This window comes from Pristis pectinata, chromosome 3, assembly GCF_009764475.1.
Source record: "Pristis pectinata isolate sPriPec2 chromosome 3, sPriPec2.1.pri, whole genome shotgun sequence".
Lineage (NCBI taxonomy): Eukaryota > Metazoa > Chordata > Chondrichthyes > Rhinopristiformes > Pristidae > Pristis > Pristis pectinata.
Genome location: NC_067407.1, coordinates 68374580 through 68390968, shown reverse-complemented (window position 1 = coordinate 68390968; position 16389 = coordinate 68374580). Strand labels below are relative to the sequence as shown.

The 16389-nt window shown below is 47.1% G+C and overlaps 1 protein-coding gene across 2 annotated transcripts in view; it reads right to left on the bottom strand.

Moving 5' to 3' along the window:
* The window catches only part of cop1 (COP1 E3 ubiquitin ligase), a 137608-nt gene extending 121573 nt beyond the window's left edge, over window positions 1-16035 (bottom strand). For both annotated transcript variants that reach the window (XM_052012552.1, XM_052012550.1), the window contains exon 1: window positions 15778-16035. In XM_052012552.1, the coding sequence (XP_051868512.1) occupies window positions 15778-15995 (218 nt within the window). In that variant the 5' untranslated portion in view covers window positions 15996-16035. The remainder of the gene's footprint in view (window positions 1-15777) is intronic.
* Window positions 16036-16389: the final 354 nt, after the last annotated feature.

Here is a 16389-nt window from a genome sequence, read left to right as displayed (position 1 = left end):
TAGGGGCTTACAAAATAATGATGGACATAGATAGGACAGTCAGAATCTCTTCTCCCAAAGTAGGGGAATCTAGAACTAGAGGGCACAGGTTTAAGGTGAGAGGGGAGAAACTTAAAGGAGATATGATAAAGAAAGACAGAACTGAGTTTAGGGAACCTTGGTCGATGGGAGTTATTGAGGGTCTAGCCAGGAAAAAGGAGGCATACATTAGGTTTAGGCAATTGGGAAGTAAATCCCTCAATGTTTATAACTGTAGGAGTGCACAAGAGGGAAATCAGGAGGGAAAAAGGGCATGAGATGGATCTAGCAGGCAAGGTGAAAGAAAATCCCAAGATTCTATAGGCATATTAAGAATAAAAGGGTGGATAAGGAGAGAATAAGTCCCCTTAAAGACCAGCATGGCTGCCCACATGTGGAGCCATAGGAGATGGGTGAGATTTTTAATGAGTATGTCTCATCAGGTTTTACTGTGGAGAAAATAATGGATGCCAGGGAATTGAGACAAATGAATTGTGGTCTTAGACCACATACAAATTACCGAGGTGGTTTTGGTGGCCTTAAAGTACACTAAGGTGGATAAATACCTAGGGCCAGACCAAGTGCATCCTCAGACCTTGTGGGAAGCTGCGAAAAAATTGCAGGAGTCCTTGCAGAGATATTTGCTTCATTGTTGGCCACAGGTGATGATCTGGAAGGCTGGAGGGTGGCTAATGTTGTACCATTACTTAAGGAGGGCGGCAAAAACAAGCCAGGGAACTACAGGCTGGTGAGCCTGACATAAGTTACTGGAGGGGATTTGAGGGACAGAATCTACCAGCATTTGGATAGACAAGGTATTGGTATATTATCGTCACTTGTACTGAGGTAGAGTGAAAAACTTGTCCTGCATACCGATTGTACAGGTTAATTCATTACACAGTGCAGTTACATTGAGTTAGTACAGAGTGCATTGATGTAATACAGGTTAAAAACAATAACAGTACAGAGTAAAGTGTCACAGCTACAGAGAAAGTGCAGTGCAATAAGGTGCAAGGTCACAACAAGGTAGATCGTGATGTCATAGTCCATCTCATTGTATAAGGGAACCTTTCAATAGTCTTATCACAGTGGGGTAGAAGCTGTCCTTAAGTCTGGTGGTACATGCCCTCAGGCTCCTGTATCTTCTACCCGATAGAAGTGGAGAGAAGAAAGAATGACCCGGGTGCGTGGGGTCTTTGATTATGCTGGCTGCTTCACCAAGACAACGAGAGGTAAAGACAGAGTCCAAGGAGGGGAAGCTGGTGTCCGTGATGCACTGGGCAGTGTCCACAACTCTCTGCAGTTTCTTGCGGTCCTGGGCAGAGCAGTTGCCGTACCAAGCTGTGATACATCCAGATAGGATGCTTTCTATGGTGCATCGGTAAAAGTTGGTGAGAGTCATAGGGGACAAACCAAATTTCTTTAGCCTCCTGAGGAAGCAGATGTGCTGGTCAGTTTTCTTGGCTGTGGCATCTATGTGATTTGACCAGGACAGGCTGTTGGTGATGTTCACTCCCAGGAACTTGAAGCTCTCAACCCTCTCGACCTCAGCACCATTGATGTAGACAGGTGCATGTACACCATCCCCTTTCCTGAAGTCAATGACCAGCTCTTTTGTTTTGTTGATGTCGAGGGAAAGGTTGTTGTCATGACACTCAGCTCTCTATCTCCTTCCTGTACTCCAACTCATCACTGTTTGAGATACGGCCTAACTCCATCTGCAAACTTGTAGATGGAGTTAGAGCAGAATCTGGCCACACAGTCACGAGTGTATAGGGAGTAGAGTGGAGGGCTGAGGACGCAGCCTTGTGGGGCACCAATGTTGAGAATAATGCTGCCTATCCTCACTGATTGCGGTCTGTCTGTTAGAAAGACAAGGACCCAATTACAGAGGGAGGTGTTGAGTCCTAGGTCTCGCAGTTTGGTGGCTTTGTGCATGGGAAAGAGAGAGCGGAGAGCGGAGAGAGCGGAGATTGCCGGAAAATAACGAGGTTTTTTTTCTCTTTCTAGCGTTCGGGACAGCGGCGAGTGACTGCGCAGGCGCGTGACGTCACCCGGAAGCGCGCGGGCGATTTAAAAGTCGAAGGTTCGCCTTCAAGTTTTCTTTCCAGCGACGAGAGAGCGGAGATTGCCGGAAAATAACGAGGTTTTTTTTCTCTTTCTAGCGTTCGGGACAGCGGCGAGTGACTGCGCAGGCGCGTGACGTCACCCGGAAGCGCGCGGGCGATTTAAAAGTCGAAGGTTCGCCTTCAAGTTTTCTTTCCAGCGACGAGAGAGCGGAGATTGCCGGAAAATAACGAGGTTTTTTTTCTCTTTCTAGCGTTCGGGACAGCGGCGAGTGACTGCGCAGGCGCGTGACGTCACCCGGAAGCGCGCGGGCGATTTAAAAAGCAGACGAGCATATCTAGCGGGCAGCGTCGGAGCGGGCAGTGGAGTGAGAGGGAGCAGAGTGGGTTGGGCTTTGGCTCAACGGGCTTCGGCGAGAGCGGGAAAGAGGCGAGATTATAGAGAGGGGTGAGTTATTAGTTTAGTTTAGTGTTGAGCTCAGTGATATTCAGCAGTATGCATCTGGGATTAGTGTTGTGTTTGGAGTGTCAGATGTGGGGCCCCTGGGAGACGACCAGACTCCCTGATAACTACATCTGCGCAAAGTGCACCGAGATGCGGCTCCTCAAGGAACGGATTGAGAGTCTGGAGCAGCAGCTGGATGACCTTCGGTTGGTTAGGGAGAGCGAGCAGGAGATAGACAGGAGTTATAAAGATTATGTAGACAGCACCTCAGTGGCAGTCCCCCTCAAAAACCGATATCTCATTTTAGATTCGGTTGGAGAGGATGACTTCATAGAGGAAGACCTCAGCAGCCAGGACCTTGGCACCGTGTCTGATACTGTGGTCCAGCAGAGGAAGAGACATGCAGTGGTTATTGGGGATTCGATAGTAAGGGGTACGGATAGGAGATTCTGCGATAGCGATAATGAGTCTCGGATGGTGTGTTGCCTCCCTGGTGCCAGGGTATGGGATATCACAGACCGTGTCGAGAATATTCTGAGGGGGGAGGGTGAGCAGCCAGAAATCTTGGTACATGTAGGTACCAATGATGTAGGTAGGAAAAGAGAAGAGGTCCTGAAGGAGGAATACAAGGCATTAGGGAGAAGGTTGAAAAGTAGGACCTCAAGGGTAGTAATCTCAGGACTACTACCCGTGTCGCGTATCAATGACAGGAAGAATAGAAAGCTCTGGCAGTTAAATGCGTGGCTGAGTGACTGGTGCAAGGGGCAGGGCTTCAGATTCTTGGATACCTGGGACCTTTTTTGGGGGAGGCAAGACCTATTTGCTAAGGATGGGTTGCATCTAAACTCCAAAGGGTCCAATATCCTGGCGGGAATGTTTAATTTAGTTGTAGGGGAGGGTTTAAACTGATCTGGCAGGGGGATGGTAACCAGGATGCTAGGTTACAAGATGCTAAGGTGAGGGAGAAAGTGTATAGAAACGAATCCATTGAGGATGGCAAGAATGACAGGCAGGTGATAAGTCAGGATAATTTACTGAATAATAGAAGTACAACAAATCCGGATGTTAGGATACAGAATGTTAGGATCGGGGATGAGGATGTTCGGTTACCGAATGTTAGGATAGGGGATGAGGTCTACACGAACATGTCTAAGATAGTAGGTAGCGAAGATAGTAAGAAGGATGGACAGGTAGAAAGTCAGGATAATCTGCTGATCAATAGAGGTACAATAAAATCAATAGCAGATACCAGTCTAAACATACTATATTTAAATGCACGTAGCATCAGGAATAAAGTAGATGACCTAGTGGCACAACTACAGGTTAATAAATATGACATCGTTGCAATCACTGAGTCGTGGCTTCATGATGGATGTGATTGGGAACTGAATGTCAAGGGGTATACAGTATATAGGAAGGATAGGAGGGTAGGCAGAGGGGGAGGTGTGGCCATGATGGTTAGTAGCGATATAAAATCAATAGAAAGGAAGGACATTGGGTCAGAGGAGGTGGAATCCTTATGGGTGGAGCTGAGAAATAGCAAGGGTAAAAGAACAATAATAGCAGTCATATATAGGCCCCCGAACAGCAGTCAGGAAGTGGACCATAAGTTGCAGATTGAGATAGAAAAAGCATGTCAGAGTGACAATGTGAAGATAATTATGGGGGATTTTAACATGAAGGTGGACTGGGAAATGCAGCAAGGCGGTAGTACTCAGGAGAGTGAGTTTGTGGAATGTCTAAGGGATGTTTTTCTGGAGCAACTTATTGAGGAGCCCACCAGGGGATCGGCTGTTTTGGATTGGGTGCTGTGTAGTGAACCCGAGGTGATTAGGGAACTAAAGGTAAAGGAACCACTGGGAACAAGTGATCACAATATGATTGAGTTTAGTTTCAAGTTTGAGAAGGAGAAGCTGATAACTGGTGTATCGATATTTCAGTGGAATAAGGGAAATTACAAAGGTATGAGAGATGAGTTGGCCCAAATTGATTGGAGGAGTAAGTTAGCTGGAGGGACGGCAGAGGAAAAATGGAAGAAATTTCTACAGGAAATAAGGACAATGCAGGACAGATATATTCCAAGAAAAAAGAAGGTTTTGAATGGAAAAAAGGCACAGATGTGGATAACGAGGGAGGTGAAGGATAAAATAAAAGCAAAAGGGGCGGCGTACAAAGTAGCAAAAATTAGTGGGAAAACAGAAGATTGGAACGATTTTAAAAATCTGCGGAGAGAAACTAAGAAGGTCATTAGGAAAGCAAAGATGAGTTACGAAAGGAAGCTGGCGGACAACATTCGGAAGGATTCTAAGAGTTTTTTTAAATACATAAGGAATAAAAGAGAGACACGGGTTGACATAGGACCAATTGATAACGGTGCAGGAGGTATTATAATGGATGATAGTGAGATGGCAAGGGAATTGAATGAATATTTTGCATCGGTCTTCACCGTGGAGGACATAAGCAATGTGCCCATTAGTCAGGAGTCTCACGAATTGGAGCTGAGTTCAATTGAGATTAATAGGGAGAAGGTGCTTGGAAAACTAAAGGGGCTTAAGGCTGATAAGTCTCCCGGACCGGATGAGGTGCATCCCCGGGTTCTGAAGGAGGTGGCTGTGGAGATAGCGGAGGCGTTGGCGATTATTTTTCAGGAATCGATAGATTCTGGCATGGTTCCGGAGGACTGGAGGGTAGCGAATGTAGTTCCGTTATATAAGAAAGGTGGGAGGCAGCACAAAGGCAATTACAGACCTATTAGTCTGACGTCAGTGGTGGGAAAATTATTGGAGTCTATCCTCAAGGAGGAGGTTACCGAATACCTAGAGGCGCAAGGCAAGATAGGACCTAGTCAACATGGTTTTGTGAAGGGGAGGTCCTGTCTGACCAACCTATTGGAGTTTTTTGAAGAAATCACAGGTAGGGTGGATAAGGGAGAGGCGGTAGATGTTGTGTATTTAGACTTTCAAAAGGCCTTTGATAAGGTGCCTCACAAGAGACTGATTAATAAGATGAGAGGTCATGGAATTATGGGCAGGGTAGCAAAATGGGTGGAGAATTGGCTGGTTGGCAGGAAGCAAAGGGTGGAAATAAAAGGATCTCGTTCTGGTTGGTTACCGGTTACTAGTGGTGTGCCGCAAGGGTCGGTGTTGGGGCCTCTCCTTTTTACCTTGTACATCAATGATTTGGATGATGGAATAAATGGTTGTGTGGCTAAGTTTGCGGATGACACCAAGATAAGTGGAGGAGTAGGGAGCATAGAGGAAATAGAAAGAATGCAGAGGGACCTAGACAGTTTAGGAGAATGGGCAAGAAAATGGCAGATGAGATTCAATGTTGAGAAATGTGCAGTTGTACACTTTGGAAGTAGAAATAAGCGGGTAGATTATTATCTAGAAGGAGAGAAGATTGATAGTGCGGTAGTACAAAGGGACTTGGGGGTACTTATACAAGATACCTTAAAAGTTAACCACCAGGTTGGATCGGTGGTTAAGAAAGCGAATGCTATGTTGGCATTCATCTCGAGAGGTATAGTGTATAAAAGTAAGGAAGTGTTGATGAGGCTCTACGGGGCGCTAGTGAGGCCTCATTTGGAATACTGTGCGCAGTTTTGGGCCCCGCATCTTAGGAAGGATGTGCTGACGTTGGAGAGGGTTCAGAGGAGATTTACGAGAATGATTCCAGGAATGAAAGGGCTTAAGTATGATGAGCGTTTGTCGGCTCTTGGACTGTACTCGCTGGAGTACAGAAGGATGAGAGGGGACCTCGTAGCGACATTTAAAATGTTGACAGGTAAGGATAGAGTAGATGTGGCTAGGCTGTTTCCCTTGGTGGGCGTGTCCAGGACCAGAGGGCACAATCTTAGAATTAGAGGGTACAGTTTCAAGACAGAGATGAGGAGAAGTTTCTTTACCCAGAGGGTGGTGAAATTGTGGAACTCCTTGCCACGCACAGCAGTGGAGGCCAGATCAGTGGGGGTGTTCAAGGAGGAGATAGACAGATATCTAAATAGTCAGGGTATCAAGGGATATGGGGATAAGGCTGGCAAATGGGATTAGAATAGTTTTTTTTTCCCACCCCATTTCTTTTTCCCTTTTCCTTGGAGCAGACTCGATGGGCCGAATGGCCTGCTTCTGCTCCCTTATCTTGTGATCTTGTGTTTGACAAATCTGTTAGAGTTTCTCAGAGGTAACAAGGAGGATATACGAAGGCAGGGTGGTGGACGTTGCTGATTTAAATTTTAGCAAGGCCTTTGACAAGGTAGGCTAGTCTGGAAGGTTAGATCGCATGAGATCCAGGTAGAGCTAGCTAACTGGATTTGAAATTGGCTTGATGGTAGGAGAGCAGAGGGTGATGGTGGAAGGTTGTTTCTTGAACTGGAGGCCTGTGATTGGTGCTGGGAACTTTGTGGTTCGTAATGTATTTTAACGATTTGGATGACAGTATACAAGGCATGATTAGTAGGTTTGCAGATGACACTAAAGTAGATGGTATCGTAGACAGTGGAGAAGGTTATCAAAAATTACAGAGAGATCTTGATCAGCAAGATAAGTGGGCCAATGATTGGCAAATGGCTTTCAATTCAGGTAAGTGGGAAGCGTTGCATTTTGTGAAGTCAAAACAGGGTCAGACTTGCATAGTGAATGGTAGGGCCCTGGAGAATGTTGTAGAACAGAGTATAGGTACATAGTTCATTGGAAGTGGTATCACAGGTGGACAGGGTGGTGAAGAAGGCATCTGAAATACTGGCCTTCAGTCAGGGTATTGAGTATACGAGTTGGGACATTCTGTTGCAGTTATACAAGACATTGGTGAGGCTGCACTTGGAGTATTGCGTACAATTTTGGTCACCCTGTTATAGAAAAGACGTTATTCAGCCAAAAAGAGTGCAAAGAATATTTACAAGAATGTTGCCAGGTCTGGAGGGCCTGAGTTATAGGGAGAGGTTGGGCAGGCAAGGACTCTATTCCTTGGAATGTAGGAGACTGAGGGGTGACCTTATAGGTGTGTATAAAATCATGAGGGGCATAGATAGGGTGAATGCACACAGTCCTTTTCCCATAGAAAGGGATCCAAAAACTAGAGAGCATAAGGTTTAGAGTGCGAGGGGAAAGATTTAAAAGGGACCAGAGGGACAACTTCTTCACACAGAAGATGGTGCGTATACAGAATGAGCTACCAGAGAAAGTTGTTGAGCCAGGTACAATAACATTTAAAAGACATTTGGAGAGGAAGATGGATAGGAAAAGTTCAGAGGGATATAGGCCAAATACAGTTAAATGGGACTAGCTTGGGTGGGCACCTTGGTTGGTATGGACAAGTTGTGCCGAAGGGCTTGTTAACATGCTGTATTAATTTATAACATCTGAGGGTAAGTTTCTCACACAGAAGGTGGCAGTTATCTGGAACGAGCTGGCAAAGGCGATCGTGGAGGCAGATACTATTACAATGCATCTGACTGGAGGGGAACCAATATCCTTGCTGGGAAGTTTGCTAGTGCTACTCGGGAGGGTTAAACTAGAGTGACGGGGGATGAGAACCACAGCAGCACGGCAACAGGTGGAAGGATTGCGGGCAAGAAAGATAGTATAACAAGTAAGATTGAAAGGAAGAACAGCAATGGACAGGCTAATAAACATGGTGGGACTGATGGGCTAAAATGTGTTTATTTCAATGCTATGAGTATTATGGGGAAGGAGGATGAACTTAGAGCCTGGATCAGTACATGGAATTATGATGTTGCCATTACAGAGAACTGGATGCATGAGGAACAAAACTGGCCACTCAACGTTCCTGGGTTACGTTGTTTTAGACGTGATAAAGAGGGTGGTAAAAGAGGTGGAGGGGTTACACTACTGATAAGGGAGAATGTCACAACTGTACTCAAAGGACACACTGGGACAATTTGGTTGGCGTTCAGAAATAGGATAGGTGCAATTACATTGATGGGATTATACTATAGGCCTCCCAAGAGCCACCAAAAGGTGGAGGAAAAGATATGTAGACAGATTACAGGAAGGTGCAGAGACAACAGGATCATCATAGTGGGGGACTTCCCTAGTATTGATTGGAACTTCCTTAATACAAGCAGCTTAGATGGGGCAGTATTTCTTCAGTGCATCCAAGAGGGGTTCTTGAAACAGTATGTGGCAAGTCCAACTAGAGGAGAGAACATACTGGACCTAGTTTTGGGAAATGACCCAGGCCAGGTGGCAGACCTGATAGTGGGTGAACATTTTGGGAATAGTGACCACAACTCATTATGTTTTAAGGTAGTTATGAGTTAATGATAAAATTGGATCTTGCAGTAAAGTACTAAATTGGGGGAGGAGAAATTATGACAGGATAAGGCAAGGAGCTAAGGGACATTGATTGGGAGCAGCTGATGTCGGACAAGTCCACGTCTGACAAGTGGGAGTTGATTAAAGAGGGTAAGGCAGTGGACGTTATCTACATGAACTTTAGTAAGGCATTTGACAAGGTCCCTCATGGAAGGTTGATTCAGAAGATAAACATGCATGGGATCCAGGGTAAATTGCAAGTTTGGATTCGGAACTGGCTTGCCCATAAAAGACTGAGAATAGGGGTAGAAGGCTGTTATTCTGACTGGAGGTCCATGGCAAGTGGTGTTCTGCAAGGATCGGTGCTGGGACCTCTGTTGTTTGTGATATATATCAATGATTTGGATGAAAACGTAGATAGGTGGATTGGCAAGTTTGGAGATGACACCATGATTGGCGCAGTTGTGGACAGTGTAAAGGACTATCAAAAAATACAGCGGGATACAGATCAGTTACAGATATGGGCAGAGAACTGGCAGATGGAGTTTAATCCAGGCAAGTGTGAGGCATTGCACTTTGGAAGGTCAAATGAAAGGAGAATGTATACAGTTAATGGTAGGCCTCTAAATAGCATTGAAGTATAGAGGGATCTTGGGGTCCAGGTCCATAGTTTACTGAAAGTGGCTATGCAAGTGAATAAAGTGGTTAAAAAAAAAGGCATAAGGAATGCTTGCCTTCATTGGTAGGGGTATTGAGTACAACACTTAGAGTACTATGTCCAGTTCTGGTCGCCTCATTATAGGAAGGATGTGGAGGCGTTGGAGAGGGTGCAGAGGAGATTTACCAGGATGCTGCCTGGATTAGAGAGTATGGATTATGAGGAGAGACTAAAGGACTTTACTCATTGGAAAGGAGGAGGATGAGGGGAGACATGATAGAGGTATACAAAATATTAAGAGGAATAGATAGAGTGGACAGCCAGCACCTCTTTCCCAGGGCACCAATGCTCAATACAAGAGGGCATGGCTTTAAAGTAATGGGTGGGAAGTTCAAGGGAGATGTCAGAGGGAGGTTTTTCACCCAGAGGGTGGTTGGTGCATGGAATGATGGTGGAGGCTGATACATTGGTCAAGTTCAAGAGATTGTTAGATAAGCATATGGAGGAATTTAAAATAGAGGGATATGTGGGAGGAAGGGGTTAGATAGTCTTAGGTGTGGTTTGAAGGTCAACACAACATGGTGGACTGAAGGGCCTGTATTGTGCTGTATTGTTCTATGGTTCTATAACAGTAAGGAAACCATGCTGCAGCTATATAAAACTTTGGTCAGACCACACTTGGAGTATCGTGTGCAGTTCTGGTCACCCCATTATCGAAAAGATGTGGAGACTGTGGAAAAGGTGCAGAAGAGGTTTACCAGGATGCTGCCTGGATTAGAAGGTATGAGCTACAAGGACAGGTTGAACAAACTTGGGTTGTTCTCCTTAGAGTGTCAGAGGCCAAGGGGAGACCTGATAGAGATCAAGGTTGGTACAACATTGTAGGCCGAATGGCATGTCCAGTGCTGTACTGTTCTGTGTAATGCTTAAAAAGCGTTTGGACTGGTAGGATAGGCATTAAGGGAGACGAGCCAAATGCAGGCAAATGGGATAGTGTAGATAGGCATCATGGTCGGCATGGAGAGGTGGGATGAAAGGGCCTGTTTCTGTGCTGTATGATTCTATGATTTTATGAAAACATCAGCATCATCACTAAAATGGCCGTGAGGGAAAAGAGTCATTGTTCACCATCAATGGGCAACAGCACCATGAGGAAACAATCATTTTAAAAGCAACAACAGGGTCCTGAACAAATCACCAGTTACAGTGTCACCTATCACAATGGGCTCTCAGGAAAAAGTCAATGGGAAATTCTCTGGGCACTGTCCACTATGTTATTCCAAAGCTCTGAGGAAAACATCAGTTTTACTGCCCACCATCTCAATGCATGGCCATTCTGAAGCAAGTATCAACGTCACTGAAAACTCTCCAAACACAGACTTTGAGAAGTATCTGGACAAGTACCACCAAGGATCACCAAGGCATAGAAGGTGGAATTAGTATAGATAGGTACTTGATGGATGGCATGGAAAGGTGGGCTAAACACAGAATACGCCCAGGAACATGTCCTTCAGCCCACCATGTGTGCTGACCATGATGCCAATCTAATCCCATCTGCCTGCACATGGTCTACATCCACCCGTTCCTTGTCTGTCCACTTGTCTGTCTAAATGCCTCTTAAATGTTGCTATCGTTTCTGCCTCCACCACCACCCCTGATAGTACGTTCCAGGCACTACAACTCTGTGTAAAGAAAGTACGTTCCAGGCACTACAACTCTGTGTAAAGAAAGAACCTATCTCACACACCTTTAAATTTTCTCCCTCCCACGTTAAATGCTTGTCCTCTAGCCTTCAACGTTTCCACACTGATGAAAAAAAGTCTGGCCATCCACTCTATGTCTCTCAATTTTATTCTATCAGGTCTCCCCTCAGCATCCGATGCCCCAGAGAAAACAATGCAAGTTTGTCCAACCTCTCCTTGTAACCAATCCAGGCAGCATCCTGGTGACCCTCTTCTGCACCCTCTCCAAAGCCTCCACATCCTTCCTGTAATGTGGCGACCAGAAGTACACACAATACTTCAAATGTGGCCTAACCAAAGTTTCATAAAGCTGCAATGCGAGTTCTAACTTTTATGCTCAAACTCAGAATGATAAAGGCAAGCATGCCATACGCCGTTACCACCCCATCCACGTGTTGTCACTTTCAAGGAGCTATGGACTTGCATCCCAAGATTCCTCTGTACATCAATGCTTCTAAGGATCCTGCCGTTTACTGTTTCCTAAAGGGCCTATTTCTGTGATGTATGACTCTATAACATGGCTACTCGGAAGTGGTTAGCTTCACTGTTACCTCAACAATACAATGCATCGAAAGGGAGGGTGGACAGCCAGAGGTCGTTGTACATGTTGGTACAAATGACATAGGCAGAACAAGGGATCAGGTTCTGCAGAATGAGTATAGGAAGTCACGTAAGAAGTTAAGAAGCAGGACCTCAAGGGTTGTGATCTCTGGATTAATCCCAGTGCCACGTGCCAGCAAGGTCAGAAATAGAAGGACAGGCCAGATGAATAAGTGGCTGAGGAACTGATGCAGGGGGCAAGGATTGAGGTTCTTGGACCATTGGGATCTATTCTGCGGTGAAGGCAACCTGTACAAAAGGGACACATTGCACTTGAACCAGAGGGGGACCAATACCCTCCAGGGAAATTTACTAATGCTACACAGGAGGATTGGCAGGACGAAGGGACTCTGAGCAGGAGCAAGTCATGGATAAAGCAACAGCCAGCAAGAGCAAGTTTGGTAATCAGGATAGCCGGGGGCACAGTAAAGGCAGCGAAAGGAATACCCAGTTAAACTGCATTTATTTCAATGTATGAAGTTTAACAGATAAGGAAGACGATCTCAGAGCATGGATTGGCTCTGAGGACTGGGATGTTATTGCCATAACAGAAACATGGCTGAGAGAAGGGTAGGACTGGCAGCTCAATATTCCAGGATACAGATGCTACAAGTATGCAGAGGTACAGGTAAGAGAGGAGGGATGTTGCCTTTTTGATAAGGGAGAACGTAACAGCAGTACTTAAGAGATGACATTCTTGAGGGATCGTCCAGTGAGGCCATATGGGCAGAACTTAGAAACAAGAGGGGAGGGTCATTCTGGTGGGGCTGCATTATAGACACCACAATAGCCAGTGGGAACTTGAGGAGGTGTGCAGAGAAATTGCTCATAGTTGTAAGAATAATAGAGCTGTATTAGTGGGAGGTTTTAATTTCCCCAGTATTGACTGGACTAGCCAGAGTGTGAAGGGCCTGGACAGGGTGGAATTTGTGAAATCTGTCCAGGAAAGTTTCATGAGGCAATATATAGAGGATCCTTCTCGGGAGGGTGCAATACTGGACCTTCTCTTAGGCAACAAGGCAGGGCAAGAAACTGAAGTAGCAGTCAGGGAGCACTCTGGTTCTAGTGACCATAATTCATTAGTTTTCAGAAAGTGGAAAAGGATAGGACAGGTCCATGGATTAAGGTCTTAAACTGGAACAGGGCTAATATTGGGGGTAATTAGGCAGGATCAAGCAGAGGTTGATTGGGTGAGCCTGTCCAAAGGGAAAGGAACGATTAGCAAGTCGGAGGCTTTTAAGAGCGTGCTATCAAGAGTTCAGAAGCAGCATGTTCCTGTTAGGGTGAAGGCAAACCTGGCAAGTTGAGGGAATCTTGGCTAACAAGAGATATTGAGCCTCTGGTCAAAAAAAAGGAAGAATACATTGGGTTTAGGAGATAGAGGACGATTGCTTCACTTGATGGCCATAAAAAGATTAAGAAAAAAGGGAAATCAGGAGGTCAAAGAGGTAAGAGTATAAGATGGATCTGACAGGTATAGTTAAGGAAAATCCCAAGAGGTTGTATAGCTATATAAAGCGTAAAAAGGTGGCTAGGGAAAGAGTAGGTCCCCTTAGAGATCAGCAGGAGTGCCTGTCTTGAGCTGCAGGAGATAGGTGGAATTTTCACCGAATATTTCTCCTCACTGTTTACTGAGAAGAAAATCATGGTTGCTCAAGAGATAAGGGAAACTAGTGGAGATGTTTTGGAGGAAATTCATATTACCAGGGAGGAGGTATTTGCAGCCTAACACACATTAAGGTAGATAAATCCTAAGGGACTGACTGAATGCCTCCTCGGACTTTGTGGGAGGCTAGAGAAGAAATTGCGGAGGCTCTTGCAGAGATATTTGCTTTATTATTAGCCACCGGTGAAGTTCCCGAAGACTGGAAGGCGGCTAATGTTGTTCCATTGTTTAAGGGCAGAAAGGACAAGCCAGGGAACTGCAGGCCGGTCAGCCTGACGTTAGTGGGGAAGTTACTGGGTGGAATTCTGAGGACAGGATCTGCCACCATTTGGATAGACAGAGTCTGATTAGGAGGAGTCAGCATGGCTTTATGTGTGGAAAGTCATGCTTGACCAACCTTTCAGAGCTTATTTGAAGAGGTAGTCAAAAAAGGTATATGAGGGTAGGGCAACGGATGATGTCAATTTGGACTTTAGTAAGGGTTTCAACAAGGTCCCGCATGGTAGGCTGGTCTGGAAGGTTAGGTCGCAAAGAAACCAGGGAGAGCTAGTTAGTTCGATTCAAAATTGGCTTGGAGGTAGGAACCAGAAGGCGGTGGTTGAAGGTTGTTTCTCGAAATGAAACCAGTGACCAGTGGTGTGTCGCAGGGATGGTGTTGGCACCCTTGTTATTTATATAAGTTATTTGCATGCGAATGCATAAGGCTTGATCAGTAAGTTTGCAGATGACATGAAATTAGGAGTTCTTGTTGATAGTGAAGAAGGTTATCGTAGATTACTGGGGGGGTTCTTGATCAGTTAGGGAAGTGGGCCGAGGAGTGGCAAATGGATTTCAAAACAGATAAGTGTGAGGTGATGCATTTTGGAAAGTCAAAACCAGCGTAGGACTATCAATAGCACTGGGGAGTTTAATAGAACAGAGGGACCTATGAGTACAAGTGAAAGCAGTGTCACAAATAGTGTGGTGAAAAAAGCATGCAGCGCACTGGACCTCATCAGTCAGGGCACTAAGTATAAGGAGTTGGGACACAATGTTGCAGTTACACAAGTCATTGGTGAGTCCGCACTTGTACAGTTTTGGTCACCCTGTTATAGGAAAGACATTGTTAAACTGGAAAGAGTGCAGAAAAGACTTACGAGAATGTTGCCAGGACTAGAAGGCCTGGGCTATAGAGAGAAGTTGGCCAGGCTAGGAACATAGGAGAATGAGGGATGACCTAACAGAAATATTTAAAATTATGAGAGGCATAGATACAGTGATGGCCATAGTCTTTTCCGCAGGGTAGGGGAGTCCAAAGTTAGGGGGGCATAGATTTAGGGTCAAAAGGGAAAAATTTAGAAGTGACCAGAGTGGCAACTTTTTCATGCAGAGGGTGGTGAGTATATAGAATGGGCTGCCAGAGGAAGTGGTTGAGGTATGTACAATAGTTTAAGTAGCACTTGGATTGGTACATAGTGGGGAGGGGCCTACATGAATATGGACCGAATGCAAGAAAATGGGACTAGATGGGTGGGCACCTGGTCGGCATGGACTTGATGGGCCAAAGGGTTTGTATCCGTGCTGTATTGCTCAATAACTCTATAACATAGAAACAGGCCCAACGGCTCACCACGTCCATCCATACGCATGTGGAAATGTGTTCAAATGTGCCAGTCTCTGCACCCTCTCAGGCAATGATTTTTTTTCCCTTAATACCCTTGTTAAATAAAAGTCTTCATGAGTGCTGTCACCCCAGTATTTCCCCCCATGCTGTCCACAGACTGCTCCATACTTGTCTTGTTGGCTGTGGTCAACACAGACCCTCTGCTGCCCCATTCAATCCCATCCACTACATCAGGAACTGGACTCCCCCCATTGAGCAGGATCCACGGTGACGCTGACACTCAACGCCAGTCAGTGACGGACAGTCTCGCGCCCCCGGACAGCGCTCTGAGGCCCGGGAGGCTCCGCTACGACGCCAGCGGGCAACGCTCACGGTCCAAGGCGCAGGCAGACCGGAGGTGGAGCTGCTCCACACCACGGGTTGGGCCTCCCTCCCTCCCCTTGTTGGCGCCGCGGGGAGAGGCTGATTCCCGGGCCGGGGAGTCCCGTGCGGCCCAGCGTAGGTGTGGGGCTGGTGCCGCAGGTCGAGGCGCAGTGACAGGGGCCAACCCGGCCAGCCAGCCAGAGTCCACCGCGGCCGGCCAGCCAGAGTCCACCGCGGCCGGAGGTGGGCCCGGGTCTCGCCTGACTTCCACCCCATTCCTCACCCCTCCACACACCCCACCCCCCCCCCCCGCACCCCGGCCTCCCTCCCACCTCACTCACCACACGAAGTCGCTGCTCTTGTCCTCGTACGAGTTCACCAGGCCGTTAAGGAGCGGCCGCTTCTTGTTGCCAGCGGCGGGAGCTTTGCCGGGCCCGCGGCTACTGCCCGGGACGGGGGCGGAGGCGGAGGCGGGGGCGCCGCTCACCGAGCCAGGCCCAGTGCCAGCCCCGGGCCCGGGCACGGGCTGCGGGCTCGAGCTGTGGCGGTTACTCGCCATGTCCGCGCTCGGGGACTGCTCACGCAGCGCCGCCAACCACCGGAAGGTAGCCGCATGGCATCCTGGGAATCGTAGTCCATTGGGAGTCCGGAAATGGCTACGGCAGGGCCGGAGATTGGAGTGGGCGGGACATGAGCGGGAGGCGGTCTTCTGGGGTGGGCGGGGCCTGAGCAAGGAGAGGGATCTGAGACACGTGGGCGTGGCTTGAACAAGAAAAGAGGTGGGAGACGCGTGGGCGGGGCCTGAACCAGGAGGGCGTGGCCGGTGCGGGGCATGGGCGGGGCCTGAGCAAGGAGAGGGGTCGGAGACGAGTGGGCGGGGCATGAACCATAAGGGCGTCGCTGGTGCCGGGAATGGGCGGGGCCTGAGCTGGTAAAGGGCGGGTATTGAGTCA